The sequence below is a fragment of the Tubulanus polymorphus genome, chromosome 4 (assembly GCF_964204645.1).
Source record: "Tubulanus polymorphus chromosome 4, tnTubPoly1.2, whole genome shotgun sequence".
NCBI classification, from domain to species: Eukaryota; Metazoa; Nemertea; class Palaeonemertea; order Tubulaniformes; family Tubulanidae; genus Tubulanus; species Tubulanus polymorphus.
The window spans coordinates 9,021,481-9,046,148 of NC_134028.1; the positions used below are offsets into that span (position 1 = coordinate 9,021,481).

A 24,668-nucleotide genomic window follows, 5' to 3' on the forward strand; every position below is an offset into this window, starting at 1 on the left:
AGTTAGATTCCCCATCCATCAAATTTAATTTTAAGTAGTAAAGTTGCAGCTGACACTCGACTCAATTTTTCACATTTTTTCATTTTCACTTGAGTAAATACATCTGACATGGTTTCGATTACAATATGCAGTGTTTATAGAATGAATATTTGCTATTCTTTGATACGTTTGATTTGCTTTGAGATAACGACTACTGGTATCTTTTTGTTTTGAGTAAAATGGTTTGATAATGTTCAGTAGTCGATTAAAATCCGTTTAGCATGAATCGTAGGAAAAAGTCGACCTGAAGTATCCGTTCCTTCCACAACTACAGTCAAAGTAACATGAAAAATGAGAAAAAAAGATTATTTATCTGTTCCCCTTCGAAAATTTTAATCCATAAACACGCTCTTCATGTGATCACAGCTTTTCTTTGATTTAGATCAAATGTTCAACATGAGACCTCTTTAAACAACATGGGTATTAGGAGGGTTGCATTTTAAATACCGGTCTTCTGATATCATAAAGTAAATGAGAATTAGAATAGATTTGTGAAAAACTATGAAATCAACAAATATTGATGGGAGCCCGATATGCGATAAATTTAATGTAAGGAGAGTAACATAGTTTATTCTATATATTTTCAGATGTTGTTCCTGATATAGTAGTTGTTGGTAAACCGCTTGGTAATGGACAACCAATGGCTGTTGTCATAACAACAAAAGAAATAGCTGACTGTTTAACACAATTTTCCAGTTCTGTAAGTAATGATATTTTATTTAACTGGACCCAGATTTCATTGTTAAAGAATTAGTCTTCTTTGATGAGCATTTGAGAGAAGTCCACAATAGTCTGCTTTTTTGAAATATGAGCACTATGTCTATAGGCATCTCCAACAACCTCTTACAACCGGTAATTTTGCAAGGATCAATAATAATATTAATGGTACCTGTCATTACATAAGCTTAGAATCTAAATGATGCAATATCTCCCTTCATTTAACAAGTTGGCCCAGTTTCGTAAACAACCTGTTATCGCTGCTTTGCAGCTATATTTGATTCTTATTTCTCTTTCTATGATGTTACAATGTATTGATTTTTTTCACTGCATTTTTTCATGCCAAAAAAAGAGTAAATGTTTTTTGTTGTTACAGCATGGTGGAAATCCGGTGGTATGTTCTGTAGGTTTGGCTGTTTTAGACGTGATAAGGGATGAAAAGTTGATGAGTGCAGCCAAAAATGTCGGCAAGTGTTTGCTGGATGGATTCCGAGCTATTATGCCTCAACACCCGATGTTAGGACATGTAAGGTAAATCAAATGATTCATTACATGTATTTCATAGATGGAAATAATGGCACATTTGAATTGGAAAGATGAAATACCAGACTGATTGAATTAGATATTAAAGCTCAAATCATATAAAGATGTTTCTATTCTCTGATTTAAGTGTATTGTTATCTAATGGGATTGAATTTGTATCCAAGTTTTGGACTCAGTGATAAAAATATGGATACATTTTCAATTTGTATAGAGGGCTAAGGATAGAAATTGAATTGAATTGGTAGATTTGCATCTCGAAATATAGATGAAAGAATTGTGCTATGTTTTGCTATTCAATAGATCCATATTATGAGTTCCGAATCTTAAACTTTAATTTGAATTCAATTCAAGCTCTCTCTCGGAAATAAAGATTTGCCCACAATAACCTGTCAACCAACTTAGTTGAAGCTAAACTGCTATAAATCAGCAGGTAGCTGCTGATTTAGATGATTAAGTGTTATGGTTTAACATACCCATCTAAACTAAAACCATTCATATTACTGAAATTCCCTGTCATACGTTGAGTCTGCCCTGATAACTTCTTTTTCCAATTCACTAATTGTCAACTTAGATTTCTCACCCCATAATAAACTTTTTTCAAAGTTCATTGGCCAGTCAAGCATACATATGTAGATATTTTTGCAATAAAAGCTAAAAACTGGAAAGATCAGGGGTTCTGATAAAAGATATTTTTGGTTTTATGGTTCTTCATTGCGGGTTTGGCATTCCCATCAGTATCAAGTGAAATGTGCTTTGCGCAACCTAAAAATTGTCTTAATTGAATGTCACTAAGTCCATAGTACCGGTATTTACGAAAGCCCGACATCGAACTTAACTATATAATATATAATATATAATAAGTTTATTTCTTCACTAAAGAGATACAATACAGAAATACAGTCATCACTATTACATAAAAGAAAAGTTACAGAAAGTACTTCTACACTGTAAAGCGTAGTAAAGAAAAAGGACAAAAAGGGACCCCAAAGGGGGGTATACTTTTAATGAAAAAAAGCCTAATGCCCTGGCGGAATGGATGGACATGATGTTAAACACAAGTATGATAAGTATTAAGTACTATTGGTGAAAGATCAGAAATGGTCACAATGCCAAAACTATGATTACTAGTTTCGAATACCGGTTTGTTTATTTGTTTAATAGAGGGATTGGACTGATGATTGGCTTGGAAATTGTCACTGATAAAATGAGCAGAAAACCTTCTTCTGAAGTTGCTGAACTTTTAACCTACAAGTAAGTAGACACTTGGAAAAATTTTACCGTTAACCGAAATTTCCAGTTTCGTTTACAGAGAGCATCGATGATCAGACGCATTAATAGAATGATATGGATTTGATAATTGGTCAATATGAATTCCCGATCTCTTACTGGGCCATGTTTGATCAAGAGTTTTCAACTTGAAAAATCTTTAGAATTAGTATTCTGCTCATAGATATTCACCAAATGTTTGCTTCAGGTTCTAAAGACTCTGAATGCTATTAGGCCAGACTGTTATTCGAATATTCAAATTTGATAAAACAAAAACATGATGGATATCGCATTACTGGCCGTCTGGAACCTGAATTGGATTGAAATATACCTTATCGATTGAAAACTGAGTAAACACCACTTAAAAATATTGCCACGCAGTTATATATATATTTGATAATCATTCCTTACTAATATCAGGCGATAACTAAAAATGGGAATTGGAAACGATTAAAAAACCCCACTGTAGCATACTTTACTCGCTTTGAGCTTTCAGTTTGGAATAACCTTCAGGGCTTGCTAAGCCTAATACTTTGGTACCGTTCTGAATAAGCCACTAGTAGGCCAAACCGTGTGTACTGAAATCCTGTATGAACCTTGCTAATGCTAACCCTTAAAGTGCCAGATGGGTTATGTCATTGCGGTACACCTTTTAGAAAGCACAAATGCTAGATCTAGTAAGCCACTGGCGACAATCTTCCAAGTAAGGGGTTCACTATTAGTCACTCAGACCCGAGTACCGGTATAAAGTAAACCTCAATTTTATATAATGTTGATACAAAAATTCAGCGCATGAAGCTTTTGTATTGAGGTTAATGAAGCTTTGATTAATTGTAGGAGCCAGTTGCTCAAAAGTTCCTAATTGTTGTTAACCCTTACAATACCACTACCGTAAGGCATACGGTACAAATTGGCAAGCTAGCATATCCGTACCGTATGTGATACAGTATCGCTTAACCCTTCTTCTAGAAGGGCATATCTATCAGTATCAGCCAGTGCTGCCATCTGCATAAAATCAGCCAGAAAAAAACAATTTGGCTGGATGAAATGGTACAGCAGCTCATATATGATGCTGATGACAATGACGCTGGTGACTTGAATTTGGTAGTGAACAAATTGAGAGTAACAACGAATATGACAGCAGTAGTTCAGATGATGAGACCTCGTCAGAAAATAGGTTTAGTGCCGGCAATGATTTTGATGATGAAAACGAAATCAGTGACAATTTTTCTAGACCCTGTTGATCCGGTTGTCATGGCAACGGATACCAATAACAATAATGAAGAACCTGAAACTGTCCATCCTCAAGGTCACATATATCCAAATTGTTTGTCTTATTTGTAAGCCCAAAGGTTATCCACACCATGGTATATAATATATCAGTGTCAAATACATGTAACACAGGTAACAATATTCTGAGGCCTGAAATTACAACCCAATGAAACCCCTTACATCCGGCCTTCCGTCATATCAGTAGAAAAGTGGGTAAATGAGTGGAGAAATAAATTTTTTAGTTGTTCTATTGCTTTGAATTTTTTACTACATTAAGTAAGGATATATGGCATACAATTTCAGTTGAAATTGAATAGATCAGTGCATTTTCCTGGGAGACAGAGCAGTTTATCTGAAACTTTTTCGTGAATTTTTTTCATGGCGGCTATCTTGGAGTATGTGACCTTGACCTCACGTTCACTTATATCCAAATTATTTATGTCTACTGCGTTGGCCCAAAAGTTATCAACAACATGCTATATAATTTTTCTGTGTTAGATACCTTGGTTACTATTCTATGAAGCCTCAAATATACCTCTATAAACCCCTAGATTCCCTCCGGTACAGCAGCGGAGACACTATGTGGTATTGAAAGGGTTAATTGTCGCCAAGTCAATTTTCTGCCAATTAACTGAAACCAACTTTTCAGCCCTTACAATGTACATTACGTATAATCTTCAGATGACAATACCTTTTGTGTGTAAATTTTCAGGATGAAAGACGCTTGTATAATCGTGAATAATTCAGGGCCGGATAAGAACGTCATAACGATCAGTCCGCCGATGTGTTTTACGTGCGATAACGCGCGTCGTCTCATACAAACATTCGATCGTTGTCTCGGCGAAATCGAGTTGCAGCAGTCGTCGTCACGCGGCGGCGGCGGCGCGGCCTCCGACTCGAGACGAGAATTCGACCACATTCCAGTTAACGTTCTCTCAGGAATGATAAATAATTCCGACGATAAAATGGGAAGCTGCAGCGACGACGATGAGTATACACCGGATTGTAAACGGCCGCGATACGAAGATTTAGATTGATAACATGTAAACAGACCTCAATGCGCCAATTTTGTGTTGGTATTTATCTGCTGTCCTGGCCCCAGTTCTACAGTTGTCAGTATAATATTATGACTCTTTAGCATTGAAGTAGTTCTTTTCCAATGTCTTTACCCTAAAGTTAAATTTCAACAATTTCTAGAGCACCCTTTTGGTATGAAGACTTGACACTCAAGTTTACCCCTCGGTCGTAGCACGCAAGGGGTATTGTGGTTGCGTGCGTCGTTCTGAATACTATTTTCCATCCTATAGGAATCAGTTTTTGAAGGAGAGGTATATGGTTTGGTATTAAGCTGATGAACTCTACTGATATTGAGTAATTTGCAATCAAAATGGCGGACTGGCAGCCATATTTGATGCTTAAGATTCACTGTTCCCATTCTGCAGAGTGCTGTTGTTCAAATAGAGTGTTTGTATGGTTTTTCGCTTAAGAACCCTGTCGTTTTTTGTGTTATTCACCTTCAACATGATAATATTGGATCTTTTAAATGCACTCTTCCCATTCTACAAACTGCAGTTTATGTAGGAGAGTGTTCAATTACATAGAAAGTCTGTGGTACCATTTCAATTTATGTGTCTGATATCCGTATTTAGATCTATTAATCATGGTCATATTTGCATTCAAGAAGGCAACCTGGTGGCTATATTGGATTTTGAAATGTATCCTAGCCCTGGCCTAAATTATACACCAGGGTTCCCCACCAGGACCCTTAATGTCCTCGCTACCTTCATATATTAACATGCAACGTGTATGAACAACCCCCCCTGTTCCATAGGGGGGGTTCTAAAACATAGCCTTCCCCGTTTTTGTAGAATTAATGATCCCTATCTATTTTGTTAGATTATTTCATTGGCCAGGGGGAAGGGTATTACAAGCATCGCACTGGTTGAATGGTTGGTAGTAAGATAACCAATCTCATGGCATTCGTAAAATATGTACTAGTACTTCGGTTAGTTACATTGCAAACCTCTGGGGTGAGGTTCTGACCGTAGTGAAGCCTTGACAATCAATAATTGGAACAATGGCGATGATGTTTTCTGGCCCTTGGAAGGTGTCCAGGTGGTAGATTGATTGATGGATGCCTGTATTGGAATGATTTCAGGATTTAATTGCTGAATTACAATAGCTGTGATGGAGCTACAAGATGTAAAATCCCACAACTATCAATTGAAGAAGTTTATTAGAAATTACTAGAAATATTTCAGATGCTAATTACCGACCTTCTTTAATCTAGAATGGTATGTCCAAATTAATGGAGTACCCGCAGCGCTACTGTCGAGGATTCCGCCTATGGTAGGCGAGGACAGCCAGAGATCGCTAGCAGGTAGTTGGTCGTCCGCGTTTGATTTCTTGTACATTTCAATTAAATCTGAATGAACTTTTCTCTTAAATGAATCAATCATTTATGGAAACTATACCGATATCCGAGTAGAATAATAAAAGCATTGTATATTTGGTGGGTGCCGTGATAAAATATGGGTTTCGGAGTCCAGTTCGAAGTTCATTGGAAATGAACTTGACAAGAGACGATATACTGCTCATCATGCCATGAATGTTTTTGATGGAAACCTGGGTAGTCCAACAGAAACCGGACATAATTTTGATTCCACTGGTTCTGAAATTAATTTTTCCAAGCACCAACCTTATGAAAAAACATAGTTCAATCAGCTTTGATTTCGAGTTAGTCAGACTGCTTTGTTTACTAACCTTTATCTTTACCTTGCAAACCTTTTCTGAATACATCATCAGTACATTAGTACTTAAATCCAGGGATCCCAGAGTTCCGCGGATCAGCGGAAATCAGCTGTTTTGCTCGTGATTTTGTAGTCTCCGAGATCGACGTAAATTTGATGTAAAAATTAAGGGGGGGTAGGGTGAGAATGACGATGCTCACTTGGTGCCGCTATGATTAGCGCGATCGTTGTTCTAACATTAACATTCAAAAATTCAATAGTTGATATAGAAGGCGAGGTGATGTGAAAGCAGGTAGTGGCGCTGTACGGTTAAGATACACGTGCGTTTAGACAGGCAACCAGTCTAGACTCAGAATTTGAAAGGCAACCAGTCCATTAGATGTTAGCACAGTTGTTCTCCACTATTCTTCCATTTACACTCTATTTCACGGAATTTACCACATTATCCGGATTGATATCCAGATGCGATAAGTCGTGAGAGTCGGCCCCTAGTGTTCTCATTCAATGTTGATGGGATTTCGAACCATCTCATTTTCTGACTGAAGAGACTAACGCGAGAATCAAGGTGGCGGCCCCATGGTCTGACATGCCGATAATGCAGCTGCAAAAATACGCTATCTTCATGGAAAACCACTCTCTTGGATGGAAACAATCTAAAATTCTCGAGCATCGAGGGGAGGACACCCCCCTCGAGCTTCCCTCCGCTCGCGCCTGCGGCTCTCAGGCACCCACTACATGGGTGCTTTTTCGTGATACTGACTTATTCAATTTTCTACACCTTAGTTTTTTGTAACATCTGAAATTTCCGCGATTGCTGAGGGCCTTCTGGGATCCCCGTTAAATCCCTATACCCTAACTATGTTCAATGATTCAAGTATTTCTAGATTTATTCTATGTTTATTTGGACCATTGCAGTTTGAAGAAGGGTAGTAATAATGAAGCATTTCTAGTGATTTTTAATAAACTTTTTTATGTGAAGGTATAATTGTAGGATTTTTAGTATTGTCAGGACTTGCTTTTCTAACGAATCTTTTAAGTATACATTTACTGTAAAGTTGTATCTAAGGGGCCCTCGATAATATATGTATAGGGTGTTCATTCAACTATATCGAGACTAATTTAAGACAAATATTTACCGGGTATTTGGAAATCTTACCCCCAGCCATTGAAGTGGATTTGAATCAGGAAGTTCGCTGATGAATTGATGAATTTACAAATGTCCCAACTGAAATATTTATCAACTGTTATTTGATTGAAATAATGTACCAGAAAAAGTATTCAGACGCAATTCAGTTTATATTGGTCAAGTTCGAAAGGTGTAAAATCAGTCTTGGGGCTATATCAACCCTAAACAGGTCCAAAAAATGGGATGAGTTCAACGATTATTGAACTTGTACAGCTGTTATTTGAATAGTAACACGAAGCTGTAAAGTTTGTTCAACCGAAGTAAATATTGATTTCAAACGATATGAGTACAGCTAAAGACAGGCAAATACGTGTATGATATTACAGCGGAACACTTTGTTACAACGAATTTCGGGGGACCAAAAATATGTTCGTCATAACCGATAGTTCATTATATCCAGTATGAAATGATTGAAATTTTCCAATTTGGGACAAAATCCTAGGTTTTTAAACCGATAAGTCGTTAAAATCCGAGAACGATATTATGAGGTTCCACTATATCTGCTATTTACTTGTCAGATCATGACGTGTAGGGTTTGATGGAAGCATTACTGGCCTCCCAGTTTGCCCACTTATCAGTATGGGGGGGGGTTGATTACAATCTATGATAGGTTTCTGCAGCTCTCCTTAGACATTCGCTATTTCAATGCAGTCTTGATACACTTTATGAAAGTAACAATATACTTGACTACTGGTTAATGTCTGGGTCGAGGTGTGCTGAACGTGCCTGAAGCCTCGACAATGAAAAAGTGGTAAGTAGTTCGCAAGGAGAGACAACAGCTCATTGTAAGCTGGTGGATCGTGAGCGAGAAGTTGCAGAAAACCTCGGGGGCACTTTGCATTATAACTGTGAAATTCTGTTACACACATTATATATTGATATAAATGTTTCATGCATGTCGTAATCATTGTTATTGAAATAGTGGCTTTGCTCAGGTTGACAATAAGTACCTCATTTACATATGAAAATTATCAGGTACTGGTACCTCATTTGCATACCGGTATATTGAAAGAACTATTGGTCCATCATTTACGTAATATATTCAAATTATCATGTTACTAGTTGAAATGTTGTTAAGATTATTTGTAAAATATATTGTACATATGAAATTGTATCATCCTCCCTTGGTAGGGATTCGAAACCTGATCGCTGGACTCAGCCACGGCTCAAAATCCTGCCGCACTGGAACGAGTGCACAGGTTTGCCACACAAAAACTTGCGGCACCAATCAGATTGCTCGTTGTATGATCGCTGAGGCAAATTTTACGGAAGAACTATAAATGGAAGGACCCGGGCTGAAATAAAACGGGATATCTGATTAGCTAATAATGACATCATCTAAGCTGAGCACTCGCTGTTAGTGTGGCAGGGTTTCGTACCATGGTGAGTCTCGATTTTCGAATCCCTGATGGGCGAGTATGAAATTATATAGGCCCTGATAGTAAGTAACGGGAAGTTGATGCCCCAAAATATCATTGCTCAAAAAACAAACTTGAAAACCCTGGAAAATTATAAGCAAAATTTTGTCTTAAAACAATGAGGCATTGAAAGAATGCTGAGAAAATGTAATAGATCTATTTGATATGTTATATGCGCAAAGATGAATGAATGAATTGTGGTCACGATGTCTTGCGTATTTTAGGGGAATTTGTTTCCACGTTTTCTGTATTTTATTTCACTATTTGTTTCCCATGATGGATGCTCGTTATTGCTACCATTTGTGTAGTAGTGAAATATGTACCTGTCTAAAATCATAGGAGTCGACTTCATCGAATTTGATTGGAAACATAATTTACCTAAACCACGTAAGCCAGATGTTCGACAGTGATTTTCTGTGTATTGGAATTTTACAATTTTTTATTCAAGACTATGGCATGAAAAGAAATGGAAAAATAACACATAAATACACAATTTTGGTTTCGGTGGGGTGTATTATATAAATATTATGTCAAATTATAACAGCCTAATGTTGAAATTTTATGCCAAACTTTGAGACTTCATGTTTTCACCGAATTACTTGAAAGTTGATCGATATACCGGACCGGTTAGGCCTGTGAAGTATTCTATTTATTGAAATTCTTGATAATACAAAAACTGTATCTATCTCCATGTACACGCGTTATTATATTGTTGATTAAATATATTTGTGGAAAAAAGTTTTCAGCTTTGTTTTTAACAGTCAGGCTCGTTTGGTGTTTGGATCTTGGACCCTCATAAAAGTGGGAAATAAATAAAACAAGAGTCATCAGAATATAAAACAATGAATAGGATTTTCTGCCAAACTGTCCGAAATTTTAAAAAAAACACCCCAATTTTGCTGCTTCCGAATGCTGTGCAGGGATGGACCGGACGAAAAAAAACAATCCTCTGGGTCTGGGAATAAAGAATTTGAATTTGTCAAACTCGCGTTATTTTGGAAATATCGCTCTCGAGATGCGACTTTATGCATAGAACCTGAAAACTCGCCGTCATTGTTTATCGACTCCCCGGCGCCCGTATTAGCGATATGATTCAAGTCGGTTTTATTCGTTACTTATTACGAGTCATCGACCTCTATTGAATGAGAAGTAACCACCACGTAGTGTCATCATGGCGGAGGTAAACTATTTCGTTTTTCAACTTTACATTGGATCTAAGCTACTATTCGCTCTAAACTTCAACTCTACGAGCTCCTATAATCTAATCGTGTTATGTATCAAACTTCCTACGGGCCCTTAGTTGCCCTGAATTTCACAAAATTAAAATTCTAGAGGTAAATACCCCTGGTTTTATTTAATCAGATTTTACTTCCGGGTTTGAATGTTTAAAGTAGATTGTTCCACAGGCACTCGCCGATGGGCTTGGGATACAGTTGCTGGGGCTTTTGATAGCGTATTTGTGTTTTCACTCGTTATTCTGCATTAAATCCAAGAAAAATTTGTCTTGGTACTGATACGTTTAAAAAGATAATGGCTGCTGGCTCCACACGCGGCCACTATCAGTCCTTTGAGAGTGCGGAAAATGAGCGGAAAATTCAATGCTGAAAAATAGCTGAATTTGAGCGGAAATTTACTGAAAATGAGCGGAATTTAACATCTGTAGCATACTGAAAATGAGCTGAATTTGAGCGGAACGTGTCCCCCTTTCCGCTTATTTTCCGCTCATTTTCTGCTGAGTTCTCTTAGCTGTTTTTGAGCGGAAAATTAACAACAATTCTTTCAGCCTCGATTTGGACTAATTAGCGTTTTCAAATCGAGGCTGAACTATTCTGGAATGCCGCTTTCTTAAAAGCTGGCTTATGTCGACAAGCAACGACGCCTACCGAGCAACCGCGATCGCAGCCCAACTTACTGTCTTATGTTGAACCGATAGAGCAGCAACTAGTGGCTTCTTGTAGGCGATAAACCCAGTTGTGTCGGTAGGCGTCGTGTTGCTTGTCATCATAAGCCATTTATTGGCTCGATTTCGCACGGCACGGCATCCCTATTATGATGTAATTTTTGCGTGCTCTTCCTGCCTTAGTTTTCTGATTTTTTAAACAATAGCAACAGCACAGGTACAGATCCAGAAGGGATTCGGGGGTCTCCATTTTTCCCCCTTTTCTGATCAAGTGCCCTTTTGAAAATCACAAGTGAAAAATTCCACCTGACATTGATCTATGACAAAAGTCCACAGTACTTCTTAAAGCTGTAATATGCACTAAAACTGTATAAAAGTGTACCTTAATTTTCAAAATTACCGCAGGACTCCGAAACCTCTTGCAAAGGAATTGGGAGCCCTCCACCAGGTATATGATAGTCTCATGGTTCCTACGTACAGATTGGTCTTTCCAGAATTTTAGGGCTTTTTTAGGGTTTTTTAGATCATAACCTAAATTTTAGGGTCCAATTATAATAAATTATCAACACGGTGTTTCTACTCAAACTAAAAACAAAAATCAAAAGCATATAACCATATGTATTAACAAAAACCCATATTTATTCTGCACTGTGTTCATATTCACAAAAGTAACAATGATAATCCTCACGATTAGAATGTCTATGCTCAAATCTGTGAAATTGCGTTTAGAGTTTCCATTTCTTCTTCCACAACAGACAGTTCACTGGCTTTTATCTTTTGCACGTCTTCATAATCTATTCGATTGTGTAAGAAGGGAAAGCGCTCTTTTCTCCTCAGCTTGGTCTGCGAGTGTCCCTGAAGTTGAATTCAATGAAATAATGTCCGTTTCGAGGCGTCTCTTTTTCGATGCGAATTTGACTAACTCGTCTTCATAGAAAGTCTCAATAGAAGAGTTTGACAATCATTGTAGAAACTCAGTTTAGCATCTTTTATTGCCACTTTGGTTGCAGAGCCAACTTTGACCTGAAAATCAATATTGGATCAACATGAATTAGAATAAATTTTCTCTGAAAAATATCTACACTACAAAAGTGCAGCAATAAATATCGCATTCACAGCTAGTTCCTATAAATGTAACATTTGATGAATATGATATTCCAGGACAGTTGAATATAAAGGCCTATGTAGAATGCAATTTCTTTAAAAGGTTCTTACCTTAACAGGAAGAACTTTCTTCTCAAAATCAACATTTGTAATCTTGTATTAGTAACAGCAGACTGCATAACTTCAGGATCAACATAATCGTAACATAAGCCCTCGTAAAACTGATGATGAGAGCTCTTCTTCTTAACTTTTACTAGCTCGGCTGAGTGGATTGTCGAATTAATCAACCACTCGGCCGAATAACCAACTTTCTGATACAATGCTTGGCCGAGCAAATGGCCGAATAACTTGTCAATTGGGACTGTATTTTATAGCTCCCTCCACGAGTTATGAGGTGCCCTTGTCATATGAGCTGAATCAATCCCCCAACCTCCCAGCCTGTATCTCCCCTGCAGCAATCAACAAAGTATATTGGAGTATCACTATACCTAATTAATCTTGGACTCCTTTCTTCCATGAACTTTGAAGTAGGATTAATCAAACATAACTTTAAACAATGAAGTTTTTTTCGTTAATGATAATGCAACTCTAAAGTAATAGGAATTTCAGGCTGAAATTGGGCTGAAAATCAGCTGAAATAGAACACTGTGGGGTACCAAATTAAGCTCTTTTTCAGCTCAATTTCAGCCAGAAAATGTTTCAATAAATTCTGCTGATTTTCAGCCTTTTGTTGCCAGGTGTAATTAGAGCTGAAATCTAGCTGAATTTTCAGGCACTTATAAATTCTTCCTTATTTCAGCTCATTTTCAGCTAGACAATTTTCTGCTTATTTCCAGCTCATTTTCAGTCCATTTTCCGCTCATAATTCAGCTCTTTTTCAGCTCAAATTCAGCAATGGGCTGATAGTGGGCGACTTCACAAAATACTGAACAAACTTTGTTTTTCAATCTAAAATCAAAACTTTTATTTTATATGACACTAACTAGTGATATGACAGTTATATCCTATTATTCCATCCGACTGTGAGACACTATTGATTTATGAAACGTCTTCAGTAATATAAAAGAAAATGTAGTTGACGAAGCGTAAGCATATAGGAAAAACTTTACAGGCGTTGAGACGGCAACACTAGGTCACCGAACGTCGTTCAACCGCTGAGTGACGTCATAACGAAATCCCGCTTTATTTGAATATAGAAGGGGAATCTTGTAGTCAGGTGCCAGTGTGACCTAGTGTTGCCGTCTCAACGCATGTAAAGTTTAAGAAGCCAGCTCATTCTTGTTATTTTGATATAGTAAAGTATCGCGATAGCCTGCTACTGATCCTTTATAGCCGATTGTCAATCAGAACTTTATAGCGGATAAATAAACAATATCAACACGAGGTATTTCTGTGATAATTTGAATTCATTTGCAGTTTAAATTAAGTGCCATTCTCGTGAGTCAACATCCCGGAAATGAAATCTAAGCCCCTGTGGTCTCAATTCATGGTTATGAGTCCAATGACCAATCCCGCAGTGCTCCTGTAGGCTTAGAAAATCTCAGGATTTGGAAATAGCAGCCCAGTACATATGCTAAATGTGATGAGTGTATAACCGTGCAATTTTTGCGATGAAATTATTCTTTTAGCTTATAAAACCCAGGAAGAAAGCCACTAAATATTTGGATGGATATATGGAAGCTGTGGGTACTGGAGTGTGTAATGGGTAGTGTAGTGTGATCTGTGTGCATTTGTGGCCAGCACACAGATCACATTGTTCATTGGGGTTTAGTCCAGGACTCGCAAGATTTTCAACAACACGGAAGTAACTTGTAATAAATGATGTCTTGAATTGCATGACTACCTACCACCCCTCATTATTGTTGGAAAAGTAAACGTTCCGCACTGACTAAAAATTAGTAATAATAATTAATAACATTTTAGAAATGGCCAGAATTTTAACTTAGGTTCTATCTCATTTTTATTTTACAATTGCGATTGGTATAATTTTTTTTCAAACGGCTGTTAAGGCTTCATGTTTCGTCTGCAATTCACTGCAAATAGTTACGCAACTACGCACATTTCAAGTGTTTGTTGGCAGCTGTACACTCAATCGGCACCGTTCGTGACTAGCTTCACTGCGGAATTATCATTAATTAACATCCCCATATCACATCATCAACTTATATTGTGCCTTAAAACCCTAACAGCCGAAATAATTGAAATGCACACACGATTTCTATCATTGAAAATTGAGAGAGTGGCCGTGTTTTGTGTTCTGCTGCTTCGCATAAATCCCGCACGGTGGCGCCACCGAGCGGAGTGGGGCCGATACGTCAAGTATTTGATACCTCATAAACAGTGAATAACAGTATAGAATTGTTGATTTCTATCAGCGAAACGACGAAAGCAAGCCATCGTCATGTGTGCTGTGCGGCGATCCGGACATGACAGGCATGATATGCGTCGTGCCAAGAGGTGTTAATACTTTATTGTTGTTTTCTTCAGGAGATGAAAAAATTATTTCACAAGCACAGGAAATCGTAAGTTTGAAATACCAGGCCGTACTTCCATTCCAATATACATTCACCAAGGGCGTTGAATTTTGAAGTAACAGTATTCCCATTGGGATCATTCATTTATTACGTACGCATTACGGGAGGGGGGAGGGGTCAGTGCAATTGCGTACCGCAATGCTTAATGTACGGTATTTGAAAAAATGGCTGAAAAAGTCAAATTTCATGCGTACGTAATAAATGAATGATCCCTATGCATATTTTGTAATTGCATTCAATTGTTAAGTTGTAGCTTGCAACATATTCAACATTATTTCGAGTTTCAAGTTTCTGATTATGTTCACCAGGGATTGTTGTATTTTGAAATTATCAGATTCTAGTGTACACTGGTACGAGTAATCCCTATGTGGTGGCCCTAGACCTCTACTTCAAATTGTTCAAAACATCGTATATTTTCAATATTATGTCTAGTCTGGTTAAAGGCTATTTGGTATAACATATATAAAATGTCATGAAACGCGTCCGAAACCCCGGAAATATCCGGTACCTGGTAGTGCAAACACTATGGTCGAAAATATTCATCAATAATTGTGACTGTATGAGCATCTGACACCTCTGGGCCGACCTCCTCATTTTATTAGCAAAGAGCATCTGGAACAGTTTCTGGCCACAAAATCACAGTTAACAATTTTGTCTTCATAATTGTGGACATGATAAATCGCTGGACATGAAAATGAGCTGTTTGTTTTTTGAAAGGCGATTCGAAACCCTTATCCCCTTATACTAGTGACACCCACGCTTACTGAAATGACTAAGGGGCTGTGCATTATTAAAGTATGAATGCCAGAAATTATAATTTTTAACCCTCCCTTTTGTGTGTACGCACTATAATGTGACAACACGTACATGTACTACGTCGTGACAACACTCCCCCTTGATCATTTCTACCTCTATACCCCTATTATACCCCTCCCTCTATAGATAAACCTCCATCAGTCGCTTGCCAGTTCAAACTGGTTGGAAGATTGTTTTCAACCAGAACCAAATTTCCCAATTATATACTTCGATTTTAGACAGAAATTCTGTAAAACTCGACCACTAATCACAAAACTATATCTGATTCAATAACTTTGATTTCAAAATCAAACCCAGCAGGTGTGGTGGGTTTGTGGACATCAAATCAAAAAATCAGACGAAATCTCTTTTGCTGCGTAGTTTGTGTATGGCCTCTGGGTTTTTGTTTGTTTGGTGCATATGAATTAATATTGTCCGTTTTATGTTTCAGCGTTGATGGCCTTCACGCAATTATCGTTACAGATCGGGATGGAGTTCCTATATTAAAAGGTAGATTATTTCTTCTATCTTTTCAGGGACCTAACTACCGTTGATAGAAACATCTTTAGTAGTTTACTAGCCGCATGTCCGAAGGCCATTTGGGCTTATGCATCTCTGGGTCAGTTGTGGTGTGTGTCCGTGAGTCGTTTCTTGTGAACAGTCTACAGACCACAGTTTTTGTCCGATCGTCTTCAAATTTGAATATTGACTGTGTACGACCATAAAATTCAATATTGGTGATAATCTGATTCAAGATGGCCAATTGGTGACCATCTTTGATTCTAAAAATGCACATTTAGGCTATCTACATGGTTCCCACAGAACAGCGAAATTGGGAAAAACTTTTTGAAATGATGAATTTTGAAATGGTAATTCCCGGTTAGGAAATATTCGGGAATTTGAAAAATTTTCCTCAAATCAGGGAAATTTTTGGGAAATTCATTACATTTCACGTATTGCATTTGCCCAGGGCAACTATCTTTTCTGCGATTTCCCTTGAAAATCACCTTTATCAACCAGTCACCACTAAATTGTTGACTGTAGCATGATGATATGTGTTCATTTCCATTTGGGAAAATTGAAAAATCACCCATGAAATACTTGGGAAAAACTTGCGAATTTTGAATTCATTTAACTGTGGGAACCATGTATCTAATCAACTAATATGATATGCCATGTATAGCTAACATTTTAATTATGAGAATGTAAAATGGAATGGTCTATCATATGGCCAAACTAGGTCATGATATCATCCTCCATGATGGCCGACTGTGACTTTACGTAGCACCTGACCGAGCGGGATCAGATTCATTTGCATCTGAAGCAACTTATCTTATTAGATTTTCATTTCAGTTTGCGATGAAGCTGTGCCAGAACTGTCGACAAGACCGAATTTTTTATCAACGTTTGGCATAGCCACGGAACAAGCGAGCAAACTTGGACTACAAAAAAATAAGTCGATGGTCTGCATATATTCAAATTATCAGGTACCTGGTAATAGATACACTTTCGGTAAAGGTGTTCTAACGCCACGTTTAAACTCTTTCACTGCCAGCAGTTGCCCTCCGTTGATTGATAAGGGACCATTCATTTATTAGGTACAGGGGAAGTGGGGTATGTCTGCTAAGTACACAAGTATGCATTGAGGAGTTAATTGACATGTTGTACATATGCTAATACATGTATGGCTAATCTACGCAATACGTGTCCACTTGAAGCTGCGAATACGTACTTAAAATGAACAAGTTAACAAAAAAGGTATTAATATACGTTTTTTCGTACGTACATATGCAGGGGGTGACTCTAAATGAACGTATGCTTACGTACAGGGGGAGGGGGTTAAAGAATTGAATTTCATTCGTATGTGATACAGGGGGAGGGGGTTAAAGAATTGAATTTCATTCGTATGTGATAAATGAATGGTCCCTTGAGAAAATTTGAGATTTTGTAAAATTCCTCCTTGCATCTACCCTGTAGTGTGTGCTGTCTTATTAGTTACATCGCGTTTTGTCACAAGGGAGATTTTAACTAATTAACAATTACATGGGTATACCGCATGGCGGGTTACGTGCAGTGAACTGGTTGAAATAACTATAAAAAGTTAGTTTTAACGTGGCCTTGAAATGGATTGTACAGCAGTGTTGCCGATATGTAACAGAACTTAGTGGATGTTTGAGTCTTGTCATTTTTTTATGGCCCGAGTCAGCCACAGTTCAAACTTATATTTTCTTATGGTCTGAATAAGCCCATCATATAACTTATACTTTTAGGTAATACATTTGAATAAATTACCATTGATCGTAACACTGATTGCCAACAGCGAAGCAAATACAGGTATGAGTTTTTTTTTTTTAATCCTGAATCTTGCAATCATTTTGCCCAAAAATGGAAGCATACCCCTTTGATATAAACTGTTTCGACTAGATTTGGGGTTTTCGATTACGATCTGTATTAATCTGTTTTGGCGTATGATTCAATGCCCATCAAATTAAGGTGCGTATATCATGTCTTGGCAAAACCTGTCATTAGTGGCCAGTTCCATAGTCCAGGCTTACGTCCAAAAAGACTGGTCCTAAGTAGTTATATTGGCTATTAAGATTGTCTTAGACTGATCTCTCTATGACATGGCTGGCTACAGGCGTGTATTAGTATTATGCACGTTGTGCTTAAGTTTGATGGACTAATGTCAGTATTTACTTCGAATACATTCCCTGGGAAAATACACTATAGCCATATTGCTTTTGACTAGGCAGATAACTCCCGAATCGACTTTTGGTAGGGGCGCCGTAACATAGCGCCATCTGGCGAGACGCCATCATCTTTTTGCTTGGCGCTTGTTCTCTAGAGAACGTGTTTCGGCAGTGCTCGTAAATCGGTTAAAATTGTTCGTGTTGGATCGGACATCCGTTCTAATTGATATAAGAAACAGACATAAGAGTGATTGATCTCGGAATAGAAGTCGAACCTCGGGTGAGATCGTTTTTAATCTATGCGCAATTTCAACATTTTGCCACCGGTTTTCTACTTCCGGTTTCGCTGGAGCGCCGTGCTGTTTTCTTAGCGGCTCCTCCCGCCTTATATATTTAATAATTATCATTCAACGTAATTGATTTCCGTCTCATCGTTATTTTCATTCACGAAAATTAATAATCTGTACTAAAAATCGTATCAATAATTAACCCTTCATTTCAGCTTATTTTAGGGTTAAACATGTCGGATCACGACGTCTCCAGTTCCCCTAGGGGATCGAGATTTAAACGTAGGGGCAAGGTTGATACACCTACTAAGACCCCAGCGTCCTCATCGGGCAAGGTTGATACACCTGAATGCCCGGATACTCGGAAACAGGGCAATGATCCGGGACGATCCGTGTCTAGGTCCAGGTCCCGATCGAGATGTAGTCGGTCAAACTCTTCGTCTCCTACTAGACGTAGGCACCAGCGCTCTAATAAAAAACGACGTCGTTCACCGTCCGACCCCAGCTCTGGGTCAAGGTCTCGTTCTAGGTCCCGTTCTAGAGTAAGTCGAACCTATTCTCTGTCACCTACCAGGCGTAGGCGCAAGCGTGCTCATAAGCAACAACGTCGTCGCTCACGTTCTAGATCACCGGCTGATAAGCCGTCTGACTCTAGTGACATCAAGAATATGCTAGCGATATTCTCGCAGGAGATCGCTTCCCTTAAGGAACAGCTAAAAGGTAAGGAACCCCCGGGCCCCAAGTCTCCATCAGTGCCAACAGGGCCGTCCTGCAACCCAACAGATGGGTTAGTGTTGGATGATGTCAACGATTTTTCTGACGAGGAAAAATCTTGTGATCCAGAAGATCCTGGTCTATCCAGGGACGGAGACATGCACAGATCGTGCTCTCCGTCACCATCCACAATGGAAGAGACGGGAGACATTCCATTCAAGGACTTAGTAAAAGAAGTTTTCTCCCGATACGGAGGTACCAAGGCCAAACCTAAACCAACCCAGCCTAGAGGGTCGGCCGCCAAAATCTTCAGTCCATCCGATGACACGGAAGAGTTAGTTTTAGCACCACATTCTGCATATAGAGAAGAATGGCGTGAGACTTTGGACACGACACTGTGGGGTGGTAAGCGTACAGACAATAATTGGTCTTATCCTCCATTAGAGGCAGGCATGAAGGATTCAAAATTTTTCTCTCCATTTTACCCGCCCATATCGGGGTACAAGACTTATTATTACGCCACACCAGGTGCTGATGATCCCGGATTCAAACCACACTTTGAGTTAGACTCCGATGGGTCAACCACGATAGGACTACCCAAAAAACCACCGCCCACCTACACTTTACCAAAACAAGCAATGGGAGAGTTGAACCAATTAGCTCGAAGCATTTGTCAAATCGCGTCTTTCCAAGACATTTCACTGGTTGCCATGCACGGCGAGTTAGAAAAGGTTAAGTCTCAACTGGTCCAGGATAATCCGGATCCAGAGACAATGTCCGAACACGTGGCGACCATAGAGAGAATTCTTCAGTCTATGGCCAAGGCGTTGTGTCACCAAGTACCTTTGGGTATAAGGATCGAGGCTAACCTAGCCTTGATCAATAGATATAGCTTGTTGGCCGACTCCAAACTTCCAGAAGCGGTGAAAGTAGCTCTATACAGCGCACCGCTGGGCAATTCCTCACGGGTTTTCTATGGATGCTGTGCATCCGCCGATGCGGAGGCCACCAAGATCAGAGAATCTCAGGCTAAGGCCGGTAGGCAGTCATGGAAGACACCAAAAAAGCCTAGTTATTACGCCGGCAACTCTACTTACAGAAACTCACCGGCAAATCAGCCCGCATACAATCAATCTCAAGTCAACAGCAAATTAAGCTACAAAAAAGCGGGTTGGACAAACTCCAAGGGAGCTCAAAGCGACAACAATAACAATTTTAACTATAACAGTTATTCTCAAAGTTCTTACAGTGACAATCCCCAAAGGGGTAGGGCTAGATTACGTAGGGGCTTCAATCGACCCTTTCGTGGCCGCGCCAACACAGGTACCCGTTGAAGATGTCAGGCCAGTGGGCTCTTGCCTTCAAGACGCCTCTTCCCACTGGCTAGAAAAATTTGGCGACACTTGGGCTACAAAGATCGTTTCCAAAGGATACCGACTGAAATTCGTTCACAAACCGCATCTATCTCATCAGCCGGTGGAAATGAGGCCAAAGTGGGGGCAGGAGTCCCACGTTATGCCAGCGATCAACGAGATGATTTTAAAAAGATCGCTGGAAGAAATCCCTCTAGGATCCCCGGGATGGTATTCAAGAATTTTCACCGTCCCAAAGTCATCTGGGGGCTTAAGGATGGTAATAGATCTGTCAGCTCTAAATCGTTATATCATAGCCCCAAAATTCAAGCTAACAACACCCAAGGAGGTGATTCAGGGGCTGGAGCCAGGCCAATGGGCAGCATCCATAGATCTGAAGGATGCATACCTACAAGTACCAATACACAAGAACTCAAGAAAGTATTTAAGAGTTCATTGGAGGGGAAGAACATACCAATTTCGGTCTCTGCCCTTCGGCCTGAGTCCAGCCCCTTGGGTCTACACCAAACTTGTCAAAAGGGTTCAGAAACACCTTCAGTCGAAGGGAGTTCGCATTTTCTGTTACCTGGACGATTGGCTGGTTGTGGCAAATTCGAAAGCAGAGTGCAAGGAAGCCTTAGACAAGACACTGGCCTTAATCTGTCAATTAGGTTTCATAGTGAATTTAGAGAAGTCCCAGTTGACCCCCTCTCAAAGGTTCACGTACCTAGGTATGCACTTCAACCTGACGCAGGGCTTAGTCAGACCAGCACAGGCCAGAGTTCAGAAGCTGAGGTTCTCGGTCTCCTAACGGGGGCGCCCAGATCGGCTCGGTCCTGGTCCCAGGTTTTGGGCCAGATGAGTTCCGTTGCACTCATAGTTCCGCTCGGACATTTACACAGCCGTTCTCTTCAAAGATTCTGGAAGCAAGCTTGGAGATTGGCAGGGGAAGTGTGGGATGCCTTATTGCCGGTACCACCGGTGAACCTAATCCCCGACCTCGAGTGGTGGACTCTCGCGCAGAACTTGACAAGAGGCACCTCCCTAGCACCATTGAAGGCCCCGATTCATCTATTCACGGATGCCAGCCATCAGGGCTGGGGAGCACATGTAGAAGGTTTTCAGAAAGCCGGGAACTGGTCTCGAGCAGAAGCTCATCTCCACATAAATCACCTGGAACTGTTAGCGGTTCAAAAGGCCTTCAAACACTTCAAAAGGAGGGTAGGGGGTCATCATGTGTGGCTGTTAACGGACAACTCCACAGTAAAGGCTTATTTGCTCAACCAGGGGGGGACCAGGTCCCCAACATTATCCAACTTAGCAGCTCAGATTCTGACCTGGGTCCAGGCTCAAGGGATGATTCTTTCGGTATCCCCCCTGGCCGGCAGCCTGAATGTGGTGGCCGACGCTCTGTCTCGCCAAGACAAGCCAGTAGCCACCGAGTGGACATTGGCAGTCAGGGTAGCCAATCAAGTCCGGGCCCTGATGGGAAGTCCGAACGTGGACCTGTTTGCCACTCGCTTCAACACGAGGTGTCCGGTGTTTGTGTCCCCATTTCAAGACGACTTGGCGTGGGGGTGGACGCTCTATCTCTGAGTTGGGACAACCTGATAGCTTATGCCTTTCCCCCCACTCCCCTACTCAATCGAGTGTTGGAGAAGATAGAGGGGGCAGTCGACTGTCAAGTGGTCTGAGTGGCTCCCTGTTGGCCGACTCAGACATGGTTCGTCAGACTCCTTCATCTACTGGTGGACTTCCCTCGCACTCTGCCCAATTACCCGGGTTACTGTCCCAGGGACGATTCAAGTTACACCCAAATCAATTCCAATTGAATCTACACGCCTGGCCATTGTCAAGCGACAGCTTTCAAACCAAGGAATTTCTTCGGGGGCAGCCAGATTTATTGTGGAATCCAAACGTCCCTCTACTGGAGCATTGTACGATTCCAAATGGGAATGTTACTCCGATTGGTGTAATAGGAGAGCGGTGGATTCTCTCCACCCCTCTGTGTCAGAGTTAATAGATTTTTTCTATTTCCTGTTCGAAGAGAAGAATAGACAGGTTATAACCATTAAAGGCTACAGATCAGCAATAGGGCATACTTTTCGTTCAGCGGGCGTCCCTGTAGTGACGGAGGATGTGAAAATAGCTCAATTGATATCAGGTTTTGGGGTTAAGAGACCCAAACAGGTTTCAGATACCCCGCCATGGGACTTAACAGTGGTTCTTAGAGCACTTATGATCACTCCCTTCGAGCCTATCCGCAATACTACCCTGTCAGACTTATCTAAGAAAACGGTGTTCTTACTGTTCTTAGTGATGGCCGCGAGGCGTTCAGAGGTTCATGCTTTATCGATGCGTCCGGGTCATATTTCCTTTGGTCCACAAAATAGGTTTGTCATTTTAAGGCCTGGTCTTAGTTTCATTGCCAAGAATCAAAAGGCTTCCGTAGCAGCCAGATCTTGGAAGATCGAGGCTTTGACGCATAGGGTATCTCACGATCTTCCTGATACGTCGCTCTGTCCAGTAAGAGCTTTAAAGGAGTACCTAGAGAGGACACTTCCCCACAGACAAGATAGGGAGAGGCTCTTTATTCCTCTCCGACAAGGGGATAAGAGAGATATCTCAAGGGACACAATCGCTAGATGGATTGTATCTTTAATGAAAGAAACTCTGCATTCTCAGGGGGCCCAGGCTCCGCTCGGGATACATTCTCATCAGGTGAGGGCATTAGCCACATCCTGGTCATTATTCACGGGGGCTTCCTTGGAACAGGTTTGTCATTCAGCCTTTTGGACGTCTCCATCTACCTTCTCGTCATTTTATTTGAAGGACGTTTCTGGACAGTTAGGCTCACTGTCCACGTTGGGTCCAATTGTTACTGCACAACGAATAAGCGTACAAAAAACATCGGGCCCAGTTAGACCTTTTTAAGCCAGGTCCTGGGGATTAAAGGGTTTCTTCTGTATTCAGCTATAAGAAAGTTGATGTATATAAGTTGTGGGCATCTTTTACAGGGCCTAGGTTACCTTAAGACAGTTAGTGGTAAGGGTTCCTTTCGATATAGGTATTAAGTTTAGACATGAATCATGATTTCATTTATATAGCCTGGGCAAGGCTGCGTCTAGAGTTTAAGTTTTTTACCTACTGGTTTAGGTTAATATCGAGGTAATGGCAGTCAGTGCCTTACTAAGGTATCCAGGAGTCAGTTGACACCGGGTTGTTTGATTTCCTTTTTTCGACTCAAACGTAACGGGGTCATAATAGGCATGTTATATCTACCAGTACAGTTAGGAACTGAAAAGGAAGCAGCACGGTAGCTCCCCGATTTTTGGTTTTCCACTGGCTCACCTGGGGTTTGTTGCGGTTTTCTGCAGAGAGTTTTAGGGTGAGTGTAAGTGTAGAGAATTTAAATCGACTTTTGGTCGCCTCCCTCCTCCATTCTTTGGGATTCTGGCTACAGTGTATTTTCCCAGGGAATGTATTCGAAGTAAATATTACAATTTTGTTCAAAAATTGGTATTTACGAGGAATACTTACCTGGGAAAATACACGGGTATTCCCACCCAGCCGTCCCCCAGGCGATTGAGGGATTATTGGCGCAAAAAGATGATGGCGTCTCGCCAGATGGCGCTATGTTACGGCGCCCCTACCAAAAGTCGATTCGGGCGTTATCTGCCTAGCCAAAAGCAATATGGCTATAGTGTATTTTCCCAGGTAAGTATTCCTCGTAAATACCAATTTTTGAACAAAATTGTAATTTTTGCTGTTGTGCCTACCGGTACCTAATAAATCGGTGATCTAGCCGCAGATATTGATTCGAGAAAAAATGTTTTTCATCGTAATGTTTATTCTATTTATCGACAGGTCTGATCCTGGCTTTAGAAGAAGAACTGGCCGAACCGATACAGGAACTTAAAGCCGCTGTAATGGCATGATCTAGTCAAATATGTTTCATCGGGACTTGTATCAAATATTTAGAAATTTATATCGCGATAAATACTACATAAACTGTGAATAATAAAACTATAATCTTACATGTGCCTACCGTACGTATTAAAAATTTTGTTGCAATGAGAATTTGATTTGTATAAAATAAAA

The 24,668-nt window shown here is 40.0% G+C and overlaps 2 protein-coding genes across 3 annotated transcripts in view; both read left to right on the forward strand.

Moving 5' to 3' along the window:
* Nucleotides 1-9,917, forward strand: part of LOC141903741 (5-phosphohydroxy-L-lysine phospho-lyase-like) — a 33,293-nt gene extending 23,376 nt beyond the window's left edge. The window contains exons 9-12 of the mRNA XM_074792013.1: nucleotides 627-739; nucleotides 1,133-1,287; nucleotides 2,461-2,550; nucleotides 4,550-9,917. Of these exons, the coding sequence (XP_074648114.1) occupies nucleotides 627-739; nucleotides 1,133-1,287; nucleotides 2,461-2,550; nucleotides 4,550-4,874 (683 nt within the window). The 3' untranslated portion in view covers nucleotides 4,875-9,917. The remainder of the gene's footprint in view (nucleotides 1-626; nucleotides 740-1,132; nucleotides 1,288-2,460; nucleotides 2,551-4,549) is intronic.
* Nucleotides 9,918-10,319: 402 nt separating this feature from the next.
* LOC141903370 (ragulator complex protein LAMTOR3-A-like) lies at nucleotides 10,320-24,668 on the forward strand. Of its 2 annotated transcripts, none has more exons than XM_074791482.1 (6): nucleotides 10,320-10,371; nucleotides 14,683-14,717; nucleotides 15,976-16,034; nucleotides 16,878-17,011; nucleotides 17,795-17,858; nucleotides 24,435-24,668. In XM_074791482.1, the coding sequence occupies exons 1-6, from the start codon at nucleotides 10,363-10,365 to the stop codon at nucleotides 24,503-24,505; spliced, it is 372 nt and encodes a 123-aa protein (XP_074647583.1). In that variant the 5' UTR covers nucleotides 10,320-10,362; the 3' UTR covers nucleotides 24,506-24,668. The 2 variants fall into 2 exon arrangements, with proteins under 2 accessions (XP_074647583.1, XP_074647584.1); XM_074791483.1 differs by lacking the exon at nucleotides 10,320-10,371 and adding an exon at nucleotides 10,381-10,525.

Coding starts and splice junctions, on each gene's coding strand:
- LOC141903370 (XM_074791482.1), top strand. Junction 16,035..16,877: donor TGGAGTTCCTATATTAAAAG/GTAGATTATTTC, acceptor TTTTCATTTCAG/TTTGCGATGAAGCTGTGCCA. Junction 17,012..17,794: donor GCATATATTCAAATTATCAG/GTACCTGGTAAT, acceptor TTATACTTTTAG/GTAATACATTTGAATAAATT.